This window comes from Protopterus annectens, chromosome 13.part0 (genome assembly GCF_019279795.1).
Source record: "Protopterus annectens isolate FY-2018-M chromosome 13.part0, PAN1.0, whole genome shotgun sequence".
Classification (NCBI taxonomy): domain Eukaryota; kingdom Metazoa; phylum Chordata; order Ceratodontiformes; family Protopteridae; genus Protopterus; species Protopterus annectens.
Window position 1 is genome coordinate 925,726,797 of NC_056747.1, and position 27,106 is coordinate 925,753,902.

Sequence of the window (27,106 nt, forward strand, 5' to 3'; positions counted from 1 at the left end):
AAGGCTCAGTTCTGGGACCTCTGTTATTCGGTATATACTTCTCTGAAGTACAAGCTAACACAGGGGGACTATGGCTGACAAAGTTCGCAGATGACTGCAAACTGGGAGCCATAATCGACTCTCCAGCTGACACAAGCATCCTCCAAAAGGGTCTCACAGAGACGGATGCTTGGTGCCAGAGTCACGGCCTCAAGCTAAATGCTAAAAAGTGCATAGCCATCCCCTTTGGAAAAACAAAGTGCCCACAAATTACCACATAGGTTATAATCCATTAAGTACGGAAGAAGTAATTAGGGATTTGGGGACCCACGTAGATAGTAATCTCTCCTTTGATAATCACGTTGCCAAAGTGGTTAGAAAGACCTTCTATATAGCCCACCTTATCATGAAAGGGTTTGCATCAAGATCAAGAAAGGTCATTGTGCCCCTCTACTCATCACTCATCAGGCCCATAATTGAATACAATGCCCCTTTTGGGATGTACCTTACCCGACACCTGCAGCAACTGGAGAGACCCCAAAAGTACCTCACCAAGAGGATCATGGGCCACAAACAGATGTACTATGCAGCTCGACTAAAGAATCTCCAGCTCTACTCAGTTGCTTACCGCCTACTCAGAGGTGATCTATGCCTGACGTACAAAGCCATGTCTAACCCAGAATTAATGGACATGCTCCACCTCAAAAAATCCAAATCCCTTAGAGCTACACGCTCCAGGGACTTAAACCTCAGCACAAAAATAAATAGGACATGCTGGAGGGACAGATTCATTTCCCAGAGGCTTCCCTCACTCTGGAATAGAATCCCAATTCATGTTAGACATAGCCCCTCAATGACCCTCTTCAAGCAAAATCTGGACGTGTGGATGGGAAATCGCAAATTCACCCCTGGGATCTCTTCTGTGTCCCTACTTGACAGAGGCACAGTAAACTAATCTTAAAGGGCTACCTTCTGTGACATACTAAACAGAGGCACAGTAGGCTAATCTAATAGGGAGGCGAAAGCCAAATACACTCTGGTTAGGCTTATAAATGCCCTAGGGCAGATATCCTAGTATCTACCTATGAACCTATCCCATCATGCTCAGGGAAGAGTACCCAGATCTTGTTTGCAGATGCTATAGGTATTACCTCTAAACATATAACCATATCCCAAAAGAGACTAAGAAGAGATTCAGAGAATATCATTTCCAATTTTGCAAGGAACCACTTGATCCTCCAGGAGCGAAGGTGGGGGAAGGAGGGTGAGACACAAGAATGAAGGCGAGATGGACAACAAACATGGAACGTTATGATGAGTACATAACATCAATGTTATGTTGTCCTATCTAGCCTTCATTCACTGCTGGTTGGGACAGCATCCCTAGCACCTTCTTTCTTGGGTGGCTCAGGGGAAAACAGTCCTTAGAACAGTGGACCCAAAAGAGGCCCTGTTCCTGCAGGCCAAATCGACTGTATAATGAGTGATAAAGTTATGAAGCTTTACCAAAGTTGCTGCTGCACAAACTGACTGAGGGTAGCTTTGCCTTAAAAGCCGACAAGGTTGCTATAGCTCTTGTGGAGTGACCTTTTACTTTCCCTGGAAGATCTCTATTCTCAGATTTGTATGTGAAAATTATACAGTCGGTAAGCCACTTGGAAAGAGTGACCTTCGATATAGGATACAAATAGGTGGTCTGATTTCCTGAACTCCTTTGTTCTGTTGATATAGAAACATAACTGTCTGTGTACATCTAATTGGTGTAATTTGTACTCTGACTTGTTACCATAGTTAGGGAAAAAGGCAGGTAGGTCAATGGATTGATTTAAATTCTCCTCTGAACATACTTTTGGGAGAAATGAAGGGTTAGTTTGCAGGGAAACTCTATTTTTGTGAAAAATCATGTAAGGGGGACATATTGATAATGCTTGAAGTTCTGATACCTGTCTAGCAGATGTGATGGCTACCAAGAAGGTTGTCTTCCATGTTAAGAACTTTAGTTCACATATTGATGCAGGTTCAAAGGGGGAAAGGATCAGGAAAGGATCAAGGTGGATTAAACAAAGTTTAGGTCCCATGGCACTGGAGGCTCTTTTAGTTGAGGTCTTAGTAGAAAGGTACATTTCAAAAAGGCTTTGCAAAGCCTGTGGGACATGATTTTTAGTTCCATTTCACCAATATGATAGCTTGATATAGCAGCTAATTGAACTCGAATAGTAGCTGCACCTTCATCAATAAGCTTAGCTAGAAAGTCTAATACACCTGTTATAGGGGCAGTAAAAGGATCAAGATGGTTGTTGAAAGCCCAATGGGAAATCTTTTCCATTTGCTAGAATATAGTTTGCTGGTTGAAGACTTATGAGACGAAATCAAAATATGTTTCACTGCAAGGGAAATAATCAGGAAGCCTGGCTATGTGTATAACTGGAGAAGACAAGCTGTCAATTTGAGGGCTTGAACTGATAGATGGAGCATCACTGACAGACGAGTTAGGAGGTCTGGAACTGGGTCTAGAATCCACGGCTCCTCCTGGAGATGGGGCCATAGGAAAGGGAACCAAATCTGATGAGGCCAGTATGGGGTAATGAGTATCAAACTGCTTCTCAATGTGCTGGCTTTCTGAAGGACTTTGGGGATCAAGAAAGACAGGGGAAAGGCATAGAAAAGTCCCAGGGGCCAATCGTGTACAAGTGCATCTCTTGGTGACTCTCCCGGAGAGGGGATCAGGGCAAAATAGCTGCTGCATTTGGTATTCATGGGCATGGCAAAGAGTTCACAGCAAGGCTGGCCCCACTTGCGGAAAATCTCTTCTGCAACTTCTTGTTTTAGGGACCACTCATGAGGCATCAGAATAGCTCTGCTGAGTTTTGTCCGCTATCACATTGGACTTCCCTGGGATGTGAGTTGCTGTCAGAAAACGTTGGGAAGAGACTGCCCATTGCCATACTCTCTGGGCCTTTTGACATACGGAGTAGGATTTGGATCCTCCTTGTTTCTTTATGTACTACACCACTGACATATTGTCTGCCGAATTGCAATTTTTCCTAGTGGAAGAGAGTCCTGGAATGCTTGCAATGCCAAAAGCACCGCTGTCATCTCTAGGATGGTGCTATGCAAGTGGTTCTCGCTTTTCTGCCAAACACCTTAGACAATCCTCCCCAGATAATGCCCTCCCACCCTATCTGGGAAGCGTCCTTGGTCACTGTGGCTGCTGGTTGCGGAAAGACGAATGGTCAGCCTAAGGTCACTTAAGTGGAGTGAAACCACCAGCGCAGATCTTTCTTGCAGTATTCTGTTATGATAATTTTGAGAGACATGGGCAGCTCCTGCATGGACCACTAGGTGAATACTAGCCACTGAAGAATCCTCATGTGCAGACGAGCTAATGGTATCAAGGTTACTGCTTTCACTATGGTACCCAAAACTCTCAAAACAACCTTTGCATGTACTCTTTTCTTGGTTAAGAGGTTCTTGACTTGATGACATAAGGTTTGAATCCTCTCGGGGGAAGTTTGGCCAACATTTGTCTTTTATCTAAGTCTGCCCTATAAATCCAATATGCTGTGATGGCAACAAGTCAGATTTTTCGAAGTTTACCATGATGCCTAGCTGAGAGCAAAGATAAGTGGTGGTGTCTCTCCCTCTTCTTAGTAGATGCTTGGTGGTGATGGTTAGGAGCCAGTCATCTACGGAACCACCCAGAACCCTAGACGCGTCAAGTGGGCTGTAACTACTGCCATGCATTTGGTGAACACTCTGGGGGCTGTGGTGAGACCAAAGGGCAGAACTTGAAACTGGTAGTGACTGGCTCCCAGCCGAAAGCACAAATGTCTCCTTGATTGCCTGCCCATCTTTATGTGGTAGTACGCATCCTAGAGATCGATCAAGCACATCCAAATGTCTTTCCCCAGAAAGGGGAGTATCAACTGCAATGTCACCATCCAGAACTTTGACTTCTTGATGGACTTGTTTAGTCTGCTGAGATCCAGAATGAGCCTCCAGTCCCCTGTCTTTTTTGGAACTAAAAACAACCTTGAATAAGTCCTGAATCCAATTTGGTCTGTGGGGACATTTTGGATGACTCTTTTTTTCTAGCAACTTTTGCACCTCTAGAGTTGCATGATCCCTTTGACTGGGTGGAACATCTGGGACTGATTTTTTTCTCTAATAGAGGAGAGGAAAGGGGTAAGAATGTAACCTCTGGATATGATTGTTTGTACCCATTTTTCTTTTTTTATTTCTAGCCAGGCATTTGGTTACAACTACAAGCAACCCCCAACTGCATCCAGAGATGGACAGGCAGGCCTCCTCTCCGGAGCGCTGAAAGGGTTTACCAAGGAAGGAATCCCTGTCACCCTGGTTTTGCAGACCCCCCCCCCCTCTGCCGCATGGTCGGCATCTTCCATTGTTCTTTCCCCCTCTGCCCCTGGGGGAAGAATCACCACGTACGTCCAGGAGAGCTCTTTGGGACTTACAAAACCACACCCCCCCTTCTGACCTTTGGGATAAGGTCTGATAAGGAGGGAGAAATGGATTTCAATGGCAGAAAGAGTCTTTCCCTCCTGTTCACATCAGGTTAGGGTCTCTAACATTTGGCCCGAACAAAGACGAGCCATCAAAAAGGGCGTTAATAAAGGAAGACAAAGGGTTCTGCTTAATCACATAAGTGCATCCAGGAATGCCTCCTTAAGGAAATTCCTGTACCCGCTGCCCTACTCATTCCATTGGCTGCATAGGAAATAAGTCGCATGGAGGAGTTCACCATAGAGTTTAAGGTGGAGAGCTGGGAGGAAACCTTGTCCGAGACCCCCACAGCTACAGAACCTTGGAGGGTATCTCCTAGCTCCTTCAGGAGATCCCTCTGAAGCCTAGTGAAATGGGTCAGGTAGTTTAGCGACCTAAGGGCAAAGGACGCTGAAGAAAATATATGCTTTCCATATCTGTCCATCAATCAAAACTCTTTATTCGGTGGATGGACAGATGAGGATGTCTCAGACAACTCCTTCTTGGTGGCTGGAGCCGCCACCATAGCATCTACAGGGACACCTTTACTGAGAAATTCCCTATCTGAGGGCGTAGTGACGAATTTATTTGGCCTCCTAGGAACAGGTTCCACTGAGTCCGGAGAGCCCAACGCCTTCCGACTGACTACGTTCATGAGTCGGTCGAAAGGTGAGAACACCCAAGAGGTGGAAGGGAGAGACCTGAACGCCTCCAGGTACACAAACTCATCCTCAGATGGGCTGATGGGCTTCCAGCCACCTCTCTGTTTAAGGATTTCTACGATGTCTGCAAAGGAAACATCCTCAGAGGGTGACCGTGGGGACCCTTCTGACTCATCGAGGTCAGTGTCTGAAGTGATGGACTCCTCAGGGGAGTCTAAATGCTTCCTCTTGCATAATCTCTTCCAAGGGACGTTCTCAGAGGAGTACTCCAGAGAGGTTTCAGAAGAAAATGCTTGGCCCATTGGGGCGTCCTGGGGCTTTGGGTCTCCACGCCTGAGTGGGAGTGATGGCACCGAGACAGACACTGGTGCTTTTTGGGGAAGAGTACTTGGACCTGAGAGTGGTGCAGTCTGAGGTGACAGCACTCTCATCACCTCAAAACCCCTCAGCCCTGCTCCAAGGAGGCTCCTGGCTCCGAGGAACCAGAAGACCCCCCCCCAACCAAGGCAATGGGCTCCGAGGCTGATCTAGGTGCCAAGCTCACCCGCGCCGAAGCCCCGAGAGGTTGATTCGGGTCAGAAAACTATCCAACTCCACTCTCCTTGCTATACCCAACAGGGGAGCGTCAGCTCCTAGACCCCTTGAAATCCGATGAAACAGAGGAGGTCAGAGCAATAGTCAGGCCAGAAGATCCCGGAGCAGGTCTCAGCACCGACAATTCTAATACAATTGGATCCAAGCACTCCGGCTTCGAAGCCCCAGAATGGGTATGAGGAGGAATCGACGAAGGGGAAGTGATGTTGGTTGGCCCCATATCCCTCTGGGTTGGAGTCGACAGTATCTTGGCCAGCACCGGCGTCCGTAAAATTCGCTTTACCACCCGCTCCACATCATCGTCCGAAAGGCTTCTGGAGGATCGAGAGGATGGGGTTGGAGACCTCACTGGCTGTAGCAAAGGAGATCTTAGACTGGCTCCAAAAGTGGAAGTCTGTCTGCCCCAAAATCACAATGAGAGCCAAAGAGGGAGATTTTTCAGGCCCGAAAGCCTTCGGGTCCGAAGATGATTCCTTGGCCTGTTTTTTCATCGGCTCCAAGAGTGGAGCTGCAGAAGATGATCTTTTTCTTGATATTTTCAGATCTGGAAGATGGGGATTGTTGAGTAGTTTTTGGGGAACTCTGATTCCCTTCTACAGCCTCTGAAAATGTCATTTTTGGTAAGCCTCTATCAATTTGTTCCTTCTTTACATCAACACCCTGGAACTAAAGGCATGGCAGAAGGAATACGATTCTTGTAGGTGGACAGCACCCAAACAATACACACAGCTGGTGGGTATATCAGTCAGTGACATTTTTTGATTGCATTTATCACATTTTTTAAAACCCAAAGGTTTTGATTCTTTAGTATCCTTTGACACTTTAATACCAGTCAACACACAATCAAACAAGTAAGTTAACTAGAAAAAACAAACCAACTTTTTTATATATACATATATATATATATATATATATATATATATATATATATGTATATATATATCTATCTATATATATATATATACATACATACATATATAAAAGTTTAGCTCGCAACCAACAAACTCTATATTATTAACTACAAAACAGGAGGAGAAGTCTCTGACTAAAATGACTAACACCTACAACAGATAGGGAGAAGGAAAGGAAGAGAAAGCCCTCTAAGTTAAACGGGCTGAAGGGAGCCCTCTAACTTAAATGGACTACCCAACAAGAAACGAAGAGTAATATCAATCCAAAACTCTCTAATTTAAATGAATTTGGAAACCAGGATAGGGAGAAAAAAACAGACAGGCCTAGCAGTAGAATGACGACCATTAGAAAAAACACACACAACAGCAACGAACACTTTCAAAGTACTAAACACTAGTCTAAATTATTAGAAATACACAATATAGAACGTTTTTGGTAATATCAACACTAATCAAAGAAGAAAATATTCCACTTAGCCTACAGCTTGCATGGAGGCACCCGGTCTTGTTTAGCGGCAAATGAGATCAAGGTAATCATCCCTGAGGGTGTAGCCACAAGCCAGTGGAAGCTCTCGAGTTTTTGTATAGGAAGAGTTGGAAACGATTCTCGGTTTCGAACCCAACCAGCAATGAATGAAGGCGAGATTGGACAACATAACATCAACTGTATAAAAGTTCAACCTGCCAAACAGTGTATGAATGTAACACAAAAGCTGGATCTAGACATTTAACAAAAAGCTGTTATACATAAAAGGTGGGAATAATAACTTTTTAATACAATGATTCTTTCTGTAATGTTTTTAAATGCCAATTGTCTCACAGATAAATACAAAAAAGAAACCGTAGTGAACTATATTAAAAAAATGTAGAGTGCAAATAGCTATGTCACAGGTGACACACCTGTAAAGAACTGAACATGTGAATTTGGTAATAAAGGTTTCCAGGATGGTTATTCAGCTGAATACCTGGGACAAAGGAAAATGGGAGTACTTATATTAATTGCAACTGGAGCTCTAATTGTGATAGAAGAGTTTTCAAAAAGATAATGGCAGATTTGTAGTACTTGGGGGCTACTGGCAAAGGAAGAGAATTACATCGACATACATTTCTCTTCCACCTAAAACTGCTATAATGGAGCTTACGAAAATTCTGTGAGAAATAATCAGCTTTCAGCAAAGAATATTACTTATAGGTGGAGACTGGAATTTGATTTGCAGCAATGAAGATATGTCTGGGGAACCCAGAAGGGAAAGTAGAACAAAGGAGGGCAGACTTTTGAATAAATTTATGAAAATATTTGGCATGGAAGATATGACTTCAGTACTAGAAGTTTGGAATGAATTTACTTATTATTCCCCAAGATACAAAAACTGCTTGGCTAGATGGAATTTACATTTCACAGGAACATGTGCATTTAATTGCAGGTCTGAAACGTACCCAATAACTATTTCAGATCATGCACCAATAATGACTAAAATAAAAACACAGGGTAATGAAATAAAAAAGAGAGACACTGATGCTCTCCTACCTATCTGCTGAAAAGAGAGGAATTTAAGGAATGGGTAGTGGAAATTATTCAGGAGCTATTACACAAGATACAAATTTATTCTGAAAATATAGCTAAAGTGGTGTTTAAAAAGAGAGTGGAAGTAAAAGAAAGAGAGATATGGTTAAGAAGTAACAAGAATTGTTTACAGGGACTGACAAATGTTAATGTACTGCAGAATAGGGGGGATCTCACAGAACAAGAAGAGAAGTAGCAGCAGAATGCTAAACTGAAAATAAGGGATTACCTCGATATTATGCATGAGTTTAGAAAGATTGCTGTTAAGCCACTGTTTTTTTTTTATTTGATAATAACTCTACAGCACAAAAACTTGTGCTTGTACAGCACAGCGACTCAGGCAACAGAAAGTATAAAGGGCTGTTGCCAAGCTTAGGGAGCCTATAACAAGGAAGGTAACAAGAGATCCTGTAGAGGTACTAGAATTACTTCGGAAATTCTATTAAAGTCTGTATAAAGCAGAGAAATATAGAAATCAAGAAAAGGTACAAATGGAAATGTTTATGGAAGAATTAAATATGCCAAGGTTAGAGGTATACAAGACTCATTTACTAACAGTTAAGATAGGAGGAGATTAGATAAAAATGATGATGTATAACCAATCTACATGAAAGTCCCCAGGGATAGATGGTATTCCTATGAAAGTTTGGAAGCTAGGAAGGAAAAGATGATAAAGATCTGGAAGGTTTGGTTTAACAGTATTTTAAGGTAGGAGAAGCACCAACATCCAGAAAGAAAGTGGTGGTGGCAGCTGTAATACCTGAAGAGGGTAAAGAAAGGTCCATCAGATACAGCTTCATACAGGCCAATTGTAAAATTAAGTCTTTATGTCTATAATGGCTAAAAGAATGGCAAAAGTGATGCCAAAATCAAAAGAAATGGATCAATGTGACTTTGTGGAGGGGAGGCAAACATTTGACATTAAAAGAACACTGATAATCCAGAGGGAGGCAGAATGTAAGAAATATCACTGTTGTTGTTGCTGGCTCTTGATGCAGAGAAAACATTTGACAGAGTAAGCTGGGACTTTATGAGCAGGTCAATGGAAGCATTTCCATTCCCTGATAAAATTATAAAGTTGATGAGGAGGATATATAAGGGATCAGAGGCGAAAATTAAAGTTGGTGGGATCCTCTCTGATAATTTCTGCTTGAGCAGAGGAACCAGGCAGGGGTATCCTCTTTCCTCTTTGTTATTCGTATTTTATTTAGAACTATTGGCAAAGAAAATAAGGGACTCACAATTCAAGGATATAATTGGTATGGTAGTCAAGAAAATAATGGCTCTGTTTGCAGATGATATTATTTTATACCTGATAAAACCAGAAAAGGACATTAAAGCATTGTTGAACATTTTGAGACTATTTCAAATCTTTTCAGGACACAAAATTAATGAAGCTAAAACAAAGGCAGCAGCAGTAAATTATGTACCCACACAAGAACTGGTTCTGCTATATCCATATTTATATGGATGAAATAAAGTATTTAGGAGTATGGATTACAAATATTTCCAGTATGGCAGCTAAGGATATATGGGAAGATGCTAATCAAAAGATAATACAAAAAGTGAGAAAGTGGAAACTCTGTTATATGGAGATGGACAGTAAGATACAAGCAGTTAAAATATTTTAAATCCCTTTAGTCTTATACACAGGTCAGGCATATTTTTATCAACCAGAGGAGAAGATGTGGATAGCAATTAATAAAGAGCTGAAGGATTATATCTGGGATGGGAAGCCGGCAAGAGTCAAATGGGATAAGCTGATTCTTTCAACAGAACAAGGCAGATGGGGACTACCCGATTTGAATACAGTATTTCAGAGTTACACAGTTAAGGCTCCAACACTTAACACAAGTAGAAACCTGTAATTCAAAGTGGAATGGATAAAGATAATGAAACAGGGGGGAAGCTCTTTAAGGAGGATAACAATAAGTCATACAGATTATTATATTCATAAAGTAGCAGAAAGTATTCCAAGAACTAGCCAACACTGGAACCGAAAAAGGAGATTCTGCCAATGGAGATGGTTGCAATTAGGGTTAAAGGCAATAGGCAAGAAGAGGAGGCTGGAATTTATTGGAAAAAACTGACAAAGGAACCAAGGTATTGGGAGCAAATAACCAGAGAGAGAAAGGTAACAGAACAGGAAAATGCCAAGAATTTATTTAGACTGCAGGTTAGGGATCACCTTCCCTATCAAGGATTGATATTAGATTATACGCAAAGAGAAATAAATAGGGGTCCTAAATGAAAGACTAGCACTGGTAGAGATTTTAGTAAAATCTAGAACAGAAGCTGCTGTTAAAAAGGGAATAATTAGTGCAGCATATAAAATATTGCATGATAACTGTAAGAATCAATTAGAGGAGGTTAGAAAGAATTGGGAAGAGATATAACAATGGGGGTGTACGTATGTCTCCCAAATATGCAAGAAAATCTTGAAGATTTAGGATTTTTGCTTAGAAATGTTTACATAGATATTTTTATACCCAAAGTAGACTCCACAGAATTTTTCCTTGGGTCGACAGCAAATGCTGGAGGTGTGATAGAGAATATTTTCTGTGACTGTAATGACTTGGCAGACTTTAAAGACTCCCTGCAGACTACTCTGTCAGAGATAATGGGTGAGCAGGTTGGTATAAATAGGGAAATGATTTTTCTGAGCTATAATACAAAATTGGAATTGGCTAGACCATAGTGAGGCCTTACTGAGTCTATTTATGGTGGCTGCCAAAAAAGCAATTACTAGAAAATGGAAATCCAAAGTCTAAACCAGATGTAGTAGAAGTAGTGAATATAATCACAGAGATAAAACAGCTGGAATTGGGATGTTTAAAAAACGGAAGCAGCAAATTACATAGGAAAAATGGTAATTGTGGGAGCAATACATTACGGGAGGAATGAGGTTTAAAAGAAGGCAAGACTTGAATGAGCTATTAATGTCTGACAGTGATTGGGTATGTTATAAGTGATGTATAATGCTGGCAACAGGATTACGTCAATATGGTTTGTGATGCAAAACGCTTGCAGCTGGGATTATGTCAACATGGTTTGTTTTCATTTGTGTAAATGTATGACTGTCTATATCATAAGTGATAATTTAATAAAGATGGTTCCTGTTTAAAAAAAAATAATGAAGTAGGAATACTACAGACACTGGACCTAACCCAGTTTGGTTTAGTCAACCAACTTGGTGGACTTCTTTGAGAAGGTCACCAAAGCAATAGATGAAGGCAAAATGGTTCACACTACCTACCTTGACCTGGCCAAGGCATCTGACACAATACCCCACTCAAGCATTGTGGAAAAACTCAAGAGGTTAGGTATAAACCCTTATGTCACCCGGTGGATAGCCAAGTGGCTCATAGACAGGAACCAGGAACATAGAATTGGGGTGTCCACCTCTATAAAAAAGCCCAGTCAAATGTGGAGCCCCTCAGGGATCAGCCCTGGGGCTGCTCTTTTTTCGGCATTTACTTCTCTGAAGTCAAGGCCAATGTCAATGGCTTCTGGCTGACTAAATTTGCAGATGACTGCAGAAGTCAAAGAATCTCCCACTGACACATATGTTCTCCAAGAAGGACTGATACAGACAAATAACCGGTGTCAAAGCCATGGATTAAATTTAAATGCCAAGAAATGCAGAACAGTGTCCTTAGGGAAGTCATCCAACCCTTGTAAATATCATATTGACAACACACCCCTAGGAGCTGACCAGTAGTCAAGGGCTTAGGGACACACAAACAGTAATCTAGCCTTTGAACATCATGTGTTTACAGTAGTGAGGAAATCATTCTATACTAACAATTATTAAAACAAACAGCACCAGAATTACCCATTCTAAAGAATTAAACCTTGCCAGTGATATAAATAGGACCTGTTGGACAGACAGGTATGTATTCCAGAGACTACCCCCTTCTCTGGAACAGGCTCTCCCATCCATGTATAGCAGAGTTCCTCCCTAACTCAATTCAAGTATAACTTGGACAACTGGAAGGGTGAGAGGAAATTCATCCCTGGTTTGTCACCTATGTCTCTAATGGACACAGGGAGCCTGTAAACAGTTCATCTCCCAGGGTCTTCATGGTAAATCTTTCATCTCTCAAGCCCCTGCTTAGACTTATCAAGGGTACCACAACTTGTCAGAGATTTGGGATGCATGGCTAGGCTCAAAAAGGCCCTTGTGGTCATTAGCCTAATACATACCTATGAACTTATGAGAGTACTCTCAAGTCCGGATGTTTGGCAATTTCAGATGTCATGTCCAGGTGGCACCCTATGAATTCTACTGTTTGAGCCAATGTCAGCTGTGTTTTCCTAAGGTTTACAATGCTCCCCAGTTGATAACAGAATTAGAGCAGGATGTTACTGGACCAAACAAGTAGATCCATGGTGGATGCAGTTAGGAGTCTGTTGTCTAGATAAGGGAACACTCATTACCCATGCAGCTTTAGATACGTTGCCACCATTGCCATGCACCTGATAAACACCCTAGGGGCTGAGGTGAGATAAAAGGGCAGTGCTCTGAACTGGAAATGAATGGGCCCCAGCTGAAAGCAAAAAAAAAAATGGACTGCCAATCTATCTTGATATGACAGTAGCAATCCTGGCAGTCAAGTGAGCAAATCCAGTAGTACTTCCTCAGAACAGGCAGAATGGACTGAACCATGACCATCCAGAACTTTGTCAATTTTACAGACTGACTGAGGTCCAGATTGGGGCTAATTCCTCTGTCTTTTTTGCAACCAAAAAGAATCCCGAATAGACTCTGGATCCTTGCTGATCTAGTGTGACCTTCTGGATGACTTGCTTTTCTAATAGCTTTAATATTTCTGCTGCTATCAATTCTGACTGGGTGAAACACTGATTATTTTCTTCTTGCTTGTGGGGGAAAGCAAAAGATAATTAACCTCTCGTAATTATCTTCTGCACTTTTCTAATTTCTACAAATCTTTTGGGTTTCCAATACCAGGACGGGAATGGACCCCATTCTTAAGTCAAAGTACGATTAAAAGTTTATGAAATTAGTATTGTTTCAGTCTTTGATGTCAGCCAAAAGTGCTCTTCGCAGTACCCGCAATGTGCCCAGTAATGACTCGTTCTGCAATTCATATGGGGTTACATGAATGGGTAACATATCTAAATATGACTGTAAATTCTTTTTTATAAGACCTGTTGCTCCTACTACTATTGGAACTGTCTGGGTATCTTTCTTTCACATTGCTCTCATTTCTGCCTGCAGATCCAGGTATTTTATGACTTTGTGTCTCTCTGTACGCAAGACACTATAGTCACTGCGTGTGGCGATTTTAATGATCAATGCTACTTTTGTCTTCTTTTCTTGGACCACTATATCTGGTTTTCTAGCATCTATCTTTTGAACTGCTGGTAATGGGTGATCCCATGTGATATAAACTTCACAATTTTCTATGATGCCTTGTGGCTCATGTTTCCAGTGTTTTTCAGCTACTTCAATACTATAATGTTTGCACAATCCCTAGTGTAACAGTTTTGCCGCATTATTATGCCTTTCAGTATACAGTCCTTCTGCCATTAGTGTGTCGCAACCAGGAACAAGGTATGTGAATGTGCCAATTTAGTTTTACAAAACCTACATTTGTCTGTTTCTCCCACATGTTCAATGGACTTTGTAAACCAACGTGTACGTAGCCCACTATCTTGGGCTGCCAATACTAACCTTTCATTTCTTGGTTTGAATTCGCCTCTCCTTAACCATTCCTGCATTCATTCTTGATCAACATGATGCTCTTCCAGAAGTTTTCTTTACCTGCAACTATATTTATGTTTTTTCTATATTTCTTGCCTTCTCATCTGGTCCTTCACCTTATATTCTTTCTTTTGTTTTTTGGCACATTCAGTTGGTACCTGTTTTTTTATCTACTTCTGGTTTGATTTCCATTCCTGCTTGACGTCGATATGCTTCTGCTAAATTAAGCAGAGAAGTTATCTTAGATTTATTCTCCTCATGTTTCAAAACTTTCACTACATTTGGATCTTGTGAGGTCAGTAAATATGTGAAGAGTCCCAAGATTGCAGATCTATACATGTAATCAGTTTCAAGGAGGCCCATCCCTCCATTGGAACGGGGAATATATAGTCTTGGTATATAATGATTTTTATAAATCATTTGGTGAGGATAAAGCTTCCTTCTTGTTTTAATATCTAATCTATGCAACACTTTTTTGGGGCCAGTCAATCACTCCAAAACTGTACATTAGGACAGGAAGAACAAATTAATTTATAGTTTTGATCTTGTTCTTAGATGTCAATACTATTCTCAGGATTAATTTAAGTCTTCTAAAGTATTCCTTACCGAGCTTTATTCTCATTTGTTCATGTTTTATTGCTGATCCTTCATCAATTCCCAAGTATATATACATTCCCTCTTGCTCAAGTTCTTTTATATCACATTTTTGTCCCAAACTGATGTTTTTCTGGTGTTGCAGTTTTCCTTTTTTAAAGGTTGCTTTTGCACATTTATCAAGACCAAATGACATTCTAATATCTGCTGAAAAAGTTTTGACAACCTGCAGCTGTGCTTTCAGTTCCTCATCTGATGAGGTATGCAGTAGCTATGCACCCATGAATCTTGATTGATGGCTAGCCAGGTGTAAGGGTGCAGAGACAAGTGCCTCCAGCTGACTCCAGAGTGCAGCAGTTGGGTAACTGTTGAGGAGTGCTAAAAGGGTTTCTTGATGAAAGGACCCTGAAACCCTTTAGTTTGCTGTTTGCCTCTGCCCTGTAGGACGATGTCCATTAAAACAGTTTCCCCCTCTGTCTCTGGGGGGGGGGGGGGGATGTCACCAGAAGAGTTCTGGAAAAACTCTGGAATTTACTGATCCATACCTTCTTTTCAACCCTTTGGTTCCAGAGAAAGTTTGTGGGGGAGGGGAAATGGATGCCTACAGCAGACAGGACTTTGACGTCCTGCTCACTTCTGGTGAGTGTCTAAGAAGTGTGTAATCATCAAAGGAAGCATTAACAAAGGACATCCTGAAGCTCTCTGCAAAGTTGCAGAGATTGCATCCAGGCAAGCCAATAAACAGCAGCATCAGTGCTTGCTGTTCTCTACGAGCCATCAGCTGCACTGGAAAGCAGTCGCATGGATGTGTTAGGCATCAACTCTAGGGTAGATTACTGTGTATATCAACAGGAAGATTACTTGAAAGTGACTTGAAAAGCTCCTTGGTCAAGTCTCCCTGGTCATATGGGACAGGTAAATCCAGCATGCAAAGAGCAAAGGTTGCTGAAGTGCAAGTCTGTTTTTCAGATCTGTCCAGTGCTCTGGACACCCTGTTAGGGGGAATGGACAAAGGTGCCCTCTTCAGAATGCTCCTTTTTAGTGGCTGATGAAACCACTATGGCATCTACAGCAGGATCCTTGCTCCAGTATGGCCAATTTCCAGTGAATACCAGCATTTTGTCAGGTTTTTTTAGGATCGGCTCCACCACAGCTAGTTCCTTCCACATCCACTGAGATATGAGGTCAATGAGCTCATGAATCACTGAGATCAATCTTCTCAATGTTTCATCAATTTAAGAATGTCAACAAATGAGATGTCATCTAAAGGGGATCTTGTGGACCTCTCCTATTCCTTGAAGTCGGTATCTTCAGTGACTCCTGAGGGGAATCCAAATGTCTCCTTTTGCATATCTGTTTCCTAACGCCTTCTCCAGTAGCAGGTTCTGGAGATGGCACAGAAATGGAAGGGTAGCCCTCCCGGTGAGATCCTTCAAGACTTACTGAGGCTGGCTGTCCCTGTCTGACAGGATGACCGGAGGGAGAAGCTGCAGAATCCACAGGATGTCAGGAAAGCTCCAAGACCATGCAAGAGACCTCCTCTCATGACCTGGAGAACAGCCTTTTAAAAGCCTTGAAGGCCAAAGTCAAAACCACAGCAGAGGAAAACTCCTTAGTATCCAAAGATCCCAATGAAGGAATATCTTGGGCCCCAATCTGACTTGGCTCTGCAGCTGACGTCAGAGCCAAGCTGTCTAAGGCAAAATCAGTCAAAGGCAGGGATGGCTCTGAAAACCTCAGAGTCAATCCTAAACCCTGGACTTTGGCACTGACTTCCCAGCTGTGAGACCCTTTGAGATATCATGTTATTGTAGTCAAACGGACAAGGAAAACAACTGGAAATGAAGTTGACCAAGCTCTCAGCTCCAACAAGGCCATCCCACCCAGGTATCACTTGGGGCAATGGACACCAAATCCAACAGGCGGACTGGAGAAGGAGGTATCAGTACTGTGGTTGTTGGTGACCTGTTCCAGCACCCCCTTGTGGGAGAGATGCCAGGAGGAACCCCATCTGGACCTGGATCCTCAGAAACTTACATATCATCCTGTCGATGTCAGCTTCTGCCAGACTTCTCTACGACAGAAAGGACCTAAAGAAGGAGGCCATATGTGGTAGCATGGAAGATCAGCGAGTTAACTTTTCCTGAAGAAAGGGAGAGTGAAGCTGATGACTGGTTGGCTCCAGAGAAAACCTGCATGGAGACAAAGATTATCAGATGTGAATTGGCTCCAGGGCTACCACTGAATCTGAATGTCTCAGCTGCTTAGGATCTGGTCCAGAAGAATCCAGCAGGTCCAGGGATCTCTTTTGAGCCTTTTCTCTGGTATCAGATTTTTTCATTTCTTTTCCCTTTTCTTTACTTCTTTCCATGTCTCTCTTCCTTCTCTTTAGAACTGTTTGACTTGTCCCCTTTCTTGGCTGAAGGGGAATTAAATGCTGATCTACAAGTGGCAGATTCTTCAAATGAGGCAGGGAGAAGATCCTTGATGACTAATTTACTCCTAGGATCAATAAGGGCCCTTCCCTGAAGGGGGTACAAGACTCACATTCTGTGTCCAGGTGATCTACCCCAAAACAATAGACACATAAAACATGGGAGTCCTGGGAAGAGATCTTGTCTTGCATACAAGCAGTGCACTTTTTAAAACTAAAAGCCTTGTCTATCAAGGTTAAACACACAGAATAACCATAGAGAACAAAAATGTTATAAATTCCACAAATACTTTAACGCACTCTAAATATCTAATAAGAAAAACAGCTAACTTTTTATTTTGGTATGTCACACACACACACACACACACACACACACACACACACACACACACACACAAAAAAAACAAGGCATATAAATGTAGAGGGAGAAAGGGCAGGAAAAATTCCCAGAAACTCACAAAAATCTTAAGAGAAAAACACTAATCACAAGACTACAGCAGAAGAACAATACTAGAAGGATATTCCTTAATCTACTCTGAAAAACTTTTGAAAAAGGCACTTATCCTAAAGTCAAACGCTGAGCCTTTAGATTATGACTGAACTTAACAGACTGCAAATGAGATAAGAGGACAGGTGGGAATTATGGGTAGGGGAGGAGTCTGAGCCCTGGATCAGGAACTTGAAAAAGGTGCTGATGTTGGATCCAGTTAAATCGAATAACCCACCCATTGAGTCAGATGGAAAAGACAACATCGGAGCTAAGATTTCCTCCCACACAGTCTTTTTCTGTTGTGTCATTAAACTCAGTGGCTATTGAGTGGTCCACCCCTTCTGTACACTTTACTTTGGACTCTTTTTGTCTGTTCAAACTAGTAAGTACTACAGATTCAAACTAAGAAAGCCCTCTCTTTAGACTTCTGTTACCCTCTCTTATACATCTTCCCACTATAATACCTAGAGTAGTAATTCATTTTCTTGCATCCTATTTTTAAATTTACAGGCATCGGGGTAAGACTACCAATCACTGGTATCTAACAAACCACTTCTGAGGAATCAGCTTGGGACCAGTGCTTCTGTCCTGCACCTGGTGAGAGAAGCAGCACAGGGACATTATTTTCTAGCCGACCTAGAGACTATGAATCAGTGGAAAGCTTGGAAATTGCTTCTGAGAAGCCATCTTGAGATTAGTGATACTGCATTACTCCTGGTACAAGAAGGAGCATGAAGATTGATTTCTGACTGTCTCTGATTGAGCAATGTGTATGGAACTTCCCTGACTGGTCTGGGTTTGGAAAACTGAGCAGCTTTGCTATCTGCACTGAGTTTCTGTACATTTTATCCTGGGCATTTACCAGAAGACAACAATAAGCCTCCAGACCCATACAAAATTTAGGATGAAATTGCTGATCACCAAAGAGCCTATCACCCACTTCTCAGGAAGCAGCTTGAGCTTAGTGCTACTGTTTTGATTATGAAGAGACAAAGAACAAATGGACATTAACTCCTAGCTGACTGTAGCTGTAATAAGACCAATATTAGTAGTGGTCAGGTTGTAGTCAATACGTAAATCAATACTGTTTATCATTTTTGGCAAACCTAATTCTGTCTTTTCATTAAGAACTGCCAGATTATCCATAGTCTAACCTAATTTCATAGTAAGACCCCACATACTTCAGGATCTTCTACAGCAGTCTCCCTACATTTCCAGAGTACTGTGACCAGTCATTGTCCTCCATTCTCTGGCAACAAGGCTCAAAAAAGTCTGCTTTCACCCCTTCTGTGGTCAGTCTGATTTTATTAGGTGTTCTCTGGTGGAACTCCTGGATTAACAAACTTAACAACAAAAGAAGGAAAATAAAAATTTGTAAGAAATACCCCCTACTAAAAGTCCACAGTGATACATCAAGAAAGAACTTAAGAGTATTGTAAGAAAATCTGAAGCAGAATACAAACTTAAGATCATGACAGATACCAAAAGAATCTGCAAATTTTTCTTCGGTTAAGCCAGCAAATTAGGTAATGTACAATAATATCACATATTCCAATCCAAAGATTATAGCCAATATATTAACAAACAAATTTAATAGTAACTTTACCTCAATAGCCCACAATGTTGTGCCCACTATCCCTGAATTACCTTGGAACAAGTTGTAGAATCCATGTCAAAGGCTAAAAATAATGTTTCTGTGGGACTAGATAACATACCAGGCTGCATTCTCATCAATGCCATGTATGCACAATCCGGGCCTTTACTTAAACTGTTCAACCTCAGCCTAACCACAAGATAGGACCCTGATGCAAGTCAATGTGACTCCTTTACACAAGGGTAGCAAAACTACAGACCCAGTTTCACCTATCTTACATACAAAACCATGGAACATATCACAGCAGAACTCATTTATACAGACATAGGCAACTTAACTGATTTAGACCCCACTCAGTTTAGCAAGTCCTGTCTCCTCAATCTTCTCAGAAAAGGTTACAGAGGCTGTGGACAGTGGTCACTCTGTGCATGCTGCTTATTTTGACCTGGCCAAGGCTTTTGACACCATCTCCCATGCTGGTATTACTAAAAAGAGAGACACAATGTAAACCCTATACATTGTTCACTGGACTAAAAACCGGCTATTTAACAGATTCCAGTTAGGGGTACAGAGAATAGGCAAAATAGGCTTGAAATTACTGCAGGAAACTGGCAAAGGAACCAAAATTCTGGGAATAAATAGAGAGTTAAAGGTAACAGAATGGGGAGAGGCCAAGTAGCCATTTGGAGTACAGCTTAGTGACTACCTTCTCTACTAGAGACTGAGGAGTATAGACACACAGAAAGGAATGGGGAATCATAAATGTAAGGTTTGTACTTGTTGAGTTTTTGATTGACTAGAACAGAAGCTGCTGTTAGAAAGGGATAATTACTAGGGCATAAACAATACTGCAAGATAACTACCAGGAATCAATCAGGTCAGAAAAGACTGGGAAAGCAATTGACAAAGAAACAATGAGAGGACTGATGTATGGCACTCAAATATGCAACAAAATCTAGAAGATTTAGGATTTTTGCCTGGAAGTGTTTGCATAAATACTTTTACCAGAACAGCAGTCTTGGAGGTCAGTCTACATTCTGGTTTTAAATTTATCACTGCACAGGCTGTCCTACTTTTACCAGTTCATAGATACTTTTATACCCTAAGCAAACTCAAAAGAATTCTTACTCAGGTAGATGGCAAATGTTGGAGTTGTAATGGGGATGAAAAAGGTACCTGGAAACATATATTCTCGGAGTGTAATGCATTGGCAAACTTCAAAAATTCACTACAGAATACTCTGTCAACACTTACTGGGGGAGTAAATGGGTATAACTAAGGAAATTTTTGTTTGAGCTGGGATACAGGATTTGAATTGACTAGACATTGTAAGGCCTTGTTACGTTTAATTCTGGTGGCTGCCAAAAAAGAAATGACTAGAAAATGGAAATTAAAATGTAAACCAACTACACTTGAAGTAGTGAATACTGTCACAGAGATAAAAGAACAGGAAGTGGGATCCTTGGAAAGGGTTAGGAGTAAATTACATAGAAAAAATGAAAACTGTGGGAACAATACATGCAGAAAAATGTTTTGGAGGAGAAACGTTTAACAGAAGGCAGGAATTTGACAATTTATGTAATGTTGCATTGATTATATGATATATAACAATATATGTGCTGTATAATGTTTGTAAATGTGAACTTCTTAATATGGTTAAGTTTGCCATGTCACAAGTGATAATTCAATGTTGTTATTGTGTCTTTCGGCTTTTCCCGGTTAGGGGTCGCCACAGTGGAACTCCGGTCCGCTAATGATTGGTAGTTGATTTTTACGTGCCGAGTTACTAGCCCTGACGCACAACCTTCAACGAAGGTATGCCCATTCACGCATGCCTCCACACATTAGACGCTCTAGCTGAGAATCGAACCGGACAGCGTCTTACTGTGAGGCGACAACGCTACCGCAGCACCACATAATGGTGATAAAAAAAATCATCTGCATCAAGTTTCACAATAAGGGTTAGATGACCTTGATCACATCAGTGTGTTAGCTGTCTGTTCTTCTCTTACTAAACCACAAAATTCAAGTTCTTGTTCTAAATCCCTCAGTCACTGCAAATTCTGAATATTAATCCTGTGAAGTAGAAGTGATGGGGAAATCCTTTCCCTACTGCTGGGCTACTTAAACATCACATTTTTCAATACAACAAACAAGTTACAACACTACACTTCCCACTCATCCTGTTGCACTGAGGTATAGGAGTAAAAAGGATGTAAAGACCATGAAGAATGTTATTAAAACATTGGTGTACACCTGCAGCTTGTCAGCATAGCAACATTATAATGATAATTTACTGCATTATTCTGCATTGAAGTGCTATATGGAAAGTTTGCTGAGTGAGTAGATACACAGACAGGTACCATCCCAATGGTGATGGTTTCAAACACAAGACTACTGAAGAATGTACCTGCTTTTCTAAATGTATTCTTGTTATCACTAAAAGTTCACAGCAGTTCTTGATTCTATGCAATTTTCTAAAACAAAAGTGGGAAACAACATGACACTCTGCTACAGAAGATAAAAGTCTGCTATAAACAATCAGCAAATGGCAAGTACAATGTAAGTTTTCTGAACAATTATGAATTTCCTTTAAGTCTGACATCCAACAATACTGAATGCATTAGTACTAGCTGTTGAGCTTAACCTTTACTTTGTAAACAGGATGAAGGAAGGAGACAAAAATAAATTATGTTATGTCGCAGTTTTTTTAAGATCGTCACAGAAATTATATCACATCCTTTGTTACTAGTAACCTTTAAAAGTGTTCTTCCTTAGTCACTTACTAAGAAAGTCATAAGGAAAGAGGAGTGCCCTCCAAATGATTAACGTATTAGGTTCATAGGTTCATAGGTTTATACTAGGCTATCTGCCCTAAGGCATTTATAAGCCTAGCCCAAAGTTTTGTGGCTTACGCCACCCCTTATGTTAAAAAATACTGTGCCCATTAGTTTGTTGTGCCTCTGTCCAGCAGTGACACAGAGATGATTCCCGGGGTAAACCTACGATCTCCCATCCACCGGTCAGGATTCTACTTGCTTCTTGTCCTACTCGTCCTCCTTCCATGGGGTAAGTCCTGTTTAATGTTTCCTTCAATGAATACCCAGACAGGCAATAGCATTACCTAGAATGTCACATATACTATGAAAATAATTGTGGTTCTCTGTATATTCTGCTTTACATTTCTTTGTAGTACATGAAATATATTCTTTCTGACAATACAAACAGAAACCTTTTGCAACTACACACTGAGAGCTTATTAACTTTCATTGTTTTTGAAAATAATACCACAGTCTGCACAGTAAACAAATAATTTAGAAATGTCTTCTGTATTAGAATACTACATAGAAACCTACAGTCACTGTTTCTGTACCCAGTTTTAATGACAAAAGCTATGTACTGCAATATCTTTGCTTTGGAAACACTCAACTTAGCAACAAAAGTCTTGAGGTCAAGGTGTCAAGACAAAACAGCAGCAGAGATTTTACACCAATATTATTTGCTTTTAGGAGACTCAGACTCCAAAACTAGAATGCTGCATTAATGTACACATCTGCAGTTTTTAAAATACAAATTTTAGCTACATTTAAAGTGAACAATATATTTTCAGAAATATATTAAAGACACTGCAGTTTCATTCACACGGATTACAGTATTGTAACAAATGGGATAAATGTCAGATCTCATGTTAATAAAATACAATATGACTTGTAAATCATAAGTTCATAGGAGATTACTAGGCGAACGGCTCAAGAGCCCTTACAAGCCTAACCAATTTTTACCCAGATATTACCCACTTTTGTATCCCTACAGGAAAGATAATATGGGTCATAATCAAACCATTAATGTACATTTTCACATCTTGCTCCATCAAATCTGAAAACTCGCTTTCAAAAAAAATTTTCCATTACAAAAGCCAGTTTAATCCTGCTGCACAAAGCTTGTGGCTGTGTATATCCAGCTTTAATGGGATTTGTTTTAATAAACCCACTTTTAAGTTAGGTTTTAAAAAAAAGTGCCTCATTCAATGCTACCAAGTGAATTTATGACAAAAATGCTTTTGTCCGCTAGATACATTAGTAGAACTGATACATTTCTGACGGAAAAGCAGTGGTTGTCATGCAACACAAATAAGGAATCATGACATGAAGACTATCAATTCTGTGTTTTAATTTATTCAGTTTGCTATGTAGCTTTTTTATTTGTTAGTTTCTACTTTAATTTCTTGTTAAGATATAGAAATATTGTCATTTTGGACCAATGGTTCATTTAGAACAATACAGTTTTTAACTGATGCTGTTAATTTTAAATGTAGAATCTTCATTCCACTACTACCAGAGTCTACTGGCTGTTATTTATTTACTTATTTTTTCCAAATAATGGGCAATTAAATGAAATGAAAATCGTACCCTGACTCAGAACATTAATTCACATCAGCTTACGTCATCATGAATCACAGTGATACAAGTTTAAAAAGACATAGCATAACATATTTGATACATAAATCAATTTCACTTCACAGTTTTTTTTACTGTTTGCAATTGCTTAGTTTATCAACCCATCTAAATGAAAGAGCACTGAACGTATGCTTATTTCTAAGAATGTAATGCTACAAAATATAGCGCACTAAATTACACATGCAACCCCCATATAACAGCATTAGATAAACATTAGCACAAAGCTGGGATCAAATAAAAACATAAGACAGAGCAAAGAGAACGATGGTTCCAAAAGCAGCAACAGTAAGCTATGAATATTACACACTAGAGCTAGGAATTATTTTCTGATACCAAATCCTGTATTTTAATGGCTTAAATAACTTTTTGAGGTGGTAAATGAGCACTATACAAATACAAGAAAATCCATATAAGTATGTGCAGCTGACACTAATAATCATATATGATACCTCTAAAAATTTGTTTTCTGCATCATTACCTGTTACCATTAAGTTAAAAGTTGTTGTGTCTTTCGGCTTTTCCCGGTTAGGGGTCGCCACAGCAGAACTCTGGTCCGCTAATGACTGGCAGTAGATTTTTACATGCCGAGTTGCCGGCCCTGACGCACAACCTTCAATGAAGGTACGTCCATTCACGCATGTCTCCACACAGAAGACGCTCTAGCTGAGAATCGAAAAGGACAACGTCTTACTGTGAGGCGACAACGCTAAGTAATTGACTAAAAAAGAACAATTCCTCATAACTTTGCAAAAGTATCAAACGTATTCCAGGTTCACAACTACACCCCCACACTTCAGAATACAAGCATGCATTCAAGCACATCTAGTAAGCAAACAAAACAAACAAAAAAATCTTCTATTCAAGTCGACAAAGTGCCATAACCTAAATTTAAATCTGTCACTCTTCCTCTCTGTTCAGTGCAAAATACCACCAAAAAACTCCTATTAATAAAAGGTATTTCAAAATATATACAGGTATGTTAGACAATTTTATAACAATAGCTGTCTTTGGGTAAAGCTGAACTTTCCCACTCTGGCAACAGTTTCCTACCTAGGCTAAACTCTTGAGGGAACACCATGCCAATCACATATAAATATAGGTTGCTATAATACACAGTTAATGACTACAGTTATCCTGAAATGCTAGCTGATGTCAGGTACTCCACTATTGTAGTGTAGATATGAAATACTGCTTCTGTACACACCACCTAACTGATTGCTTATCAGTTTGGTCAAGCTTTGGGGTCAATGAATGCAGAAGCAAGACATACTGGATGACCTACAGATGTGGAAACTGACTGGGAACATGGACTCGACTAAGGAATTACAGCAGTAGCAGACACTAAGTAGAAAAAAATCTGAAATGAAGGGAGTAAACCGCCTTGGTACAGATGCAGTACATACTATGCATTCCATGCACATTAACTACTTTAACATCAGTGACTATGTAATACTACAGCAAACGACTTTTCTTTTAACCAAGGAGAGAGGGGTAAGATGGTCTTACAGAGTGATTCAGTCCCATCTCTGAAAAGCAGTTGAAACATACGAAATACATAAAATTAATGAAAACTGATGTGTACGATATATACTAATATAAAGGTAAATATTATAAGTATGGATACATCTAACCATTATTAACATTATATTTTGCTAACAAATACTTGTCTGCACAAGTACGTGCATAATTCCATCAGGTATTAACAGGCCAAAGTGCTTATTCTAAAGTTCATGCTCTTTCAATGCTTTATGAAACACCATCTGATCCGTTACACCCTGAAAGGTAATATCGAGTTTATACCACATCAGAATATGTCCAAATCAGGGCTACTAGACCATGAAAACCAGGAGGACAAGATATCTACAACATAGCCTTTACATATACTCTGTGCCACAGACATAAGCAGAATTCTGGCATAGCAGTCAAAGGAGGACAGCACATCACACTAATGCACTCAGCTTTCAGGACACAAGGAACACATAAGAGGGGAATTCATAAAGGTACCACAATGTTTACACCTTGTGAACACATTGTGGTGATCATTAAGAATTCAGAGACAGCTCTAATATGGCATGGCTCGGTGCTCTAGCATGAAGATGTGCAGCACTACAAAGGGCTGGCTCAGCGACTGTACTGTATTCTAATGTGGCAGTCCAGAAGAAGCATCCTATGCTAATTAGCTATGAGTTCTCTCTTCAGGAACCACCTCCAGGAAGGCATTTACTCATTGAGCAATTTATGAAATTGATCAAACATGTAAATCAGCATGGCTGGCCCTACTAAGTCTCAGTACTGAACATGGCCAAAAGGCTGTGCTCATCTACTGCAGAACAGGTAAGTACTGAGGAGTTTAGTGGTAAATAAGGTTCAGGAGGTATGTGGCTGTGACTGTGTGTGTGTGTGTGTGTGTGTGTGTGTGTGTGTGTGTGTGTGTGTGTGTGTGTGTGTGTGTGCATATGTGGGGAAGTGTGAGTGTATGCCTGCTGGAAGGTAGCAGCAAGGGAGCTAGTGAGAGTGTCAGCTAGGTGTGTGCATGTGTGTGTGTGAATGGATGAGGGTATGAGTGCAACTGGGAGGGAAGGGGCCTGTATATACGTACATGTGTGTGTGTGTGTGTGTATCCATCCATCTATCCATTCTCAGTCTCTTTTCCCATTTTTGCACATGGGGTCTGGGTGTCACTTCAGCAGTGACGATCATCTCAAGCCAAGGTGCGTGGCTAGCCCTGCTGCTGTAGTTCATTCGTACAATCACTCACACATACACTCTCACCTATGTCCACCTTAGAGTATCCAATCCATCTACTGCATGTCTTTGGAATGTGGGAGGAAACCTGAGAACCCAGAGGAAACCCACGCGACTGCAGGGAGGACATGCAGACTCCGCACAGAAGGTATCCCCAGCTGAGAATCAAACCTGAGAACCTCTTGCTGTGAGGCAACAACGCTAATTGCTGCACCACCGCAGCCACCCTCTGTGTGTGTGTGTGTGTGTGTGTGTGTGTGTGTATACTGAGATTATATATATATATATATATATATATATATATATATATATATACACACACACACACACACACACACACACACACACACACACACACACGTGTGTGTAAGCATTTGCAGTGCATGTAATTGCGAGTGTGGGTTGGGGTGACTGTCATACTGTTACATACCCCTAGACTAATGAACATACTGTACAATATTGGGTGGAAGGACCACAAGCCACCAGGGATACTACATTTGTACCATAACAGCACCTAAACCTGTGTGGGGATGGGGGGACTACTAGTAACCAGAGATTCTACACTTGCGCAGTAATGATACTTAAATGGAAGGTGAAGGGAACCACTTTCCACCAGGGAGTGCTCTAAACTCTTGTGCCTTAACTGCACTTAAACTAGTACAGGGATAAGGGCATGGGGGCAACTACTAAACACCAGGGATATGAAATGCAACAAGGGACTGCATCTTTACATGACAGCCTAGAGCAATGAAAGAAGACACAGGGGAAGGGCAGACAACTCAGGGAAAGGTAAGGGGTTTGTGATATGTTTGTGTGTGAGTGCACATGTGTGTGGGAGGGGGTGACTGAGG

General features: G+C 40.8%; 2 protein-coding genes across 2 annotated transcripts in view; one reads left to right on the top strand and one right to left on the bottom strand.

Annotated features, from left to right (window-relative positions):
- Positions 1-27,106, bottom strand: part of EZH1 (enhancer of zeste 1 polycomb repressive complex 2 subunit) — a 3,086,757-nt gene that overhangs the window by 2,900,201 nt on the left and 159,450 nt on the right. The gene's annotated exons all lie outside the window — the stretch shown is intronic.
- Positions 21,830-27,106, top strand: part of LOC122787785 (receptor activity-modifying protein 3-like) — a 343,166-nt gene continuing 337,889 nt past the window's right edge. The window contains exon 1 of the mRNA XM_044054681.1: positions 21,830-22,122. Within this exon, the coding sequence (XP_043910616.1) occupies positions 22,038-22,122 (85 nt within the window). The 5' untranslated portion in view covers positions 21,830-22,037. The remainder of the gene's footprint in view (positions 22,123-27,106) is intronic.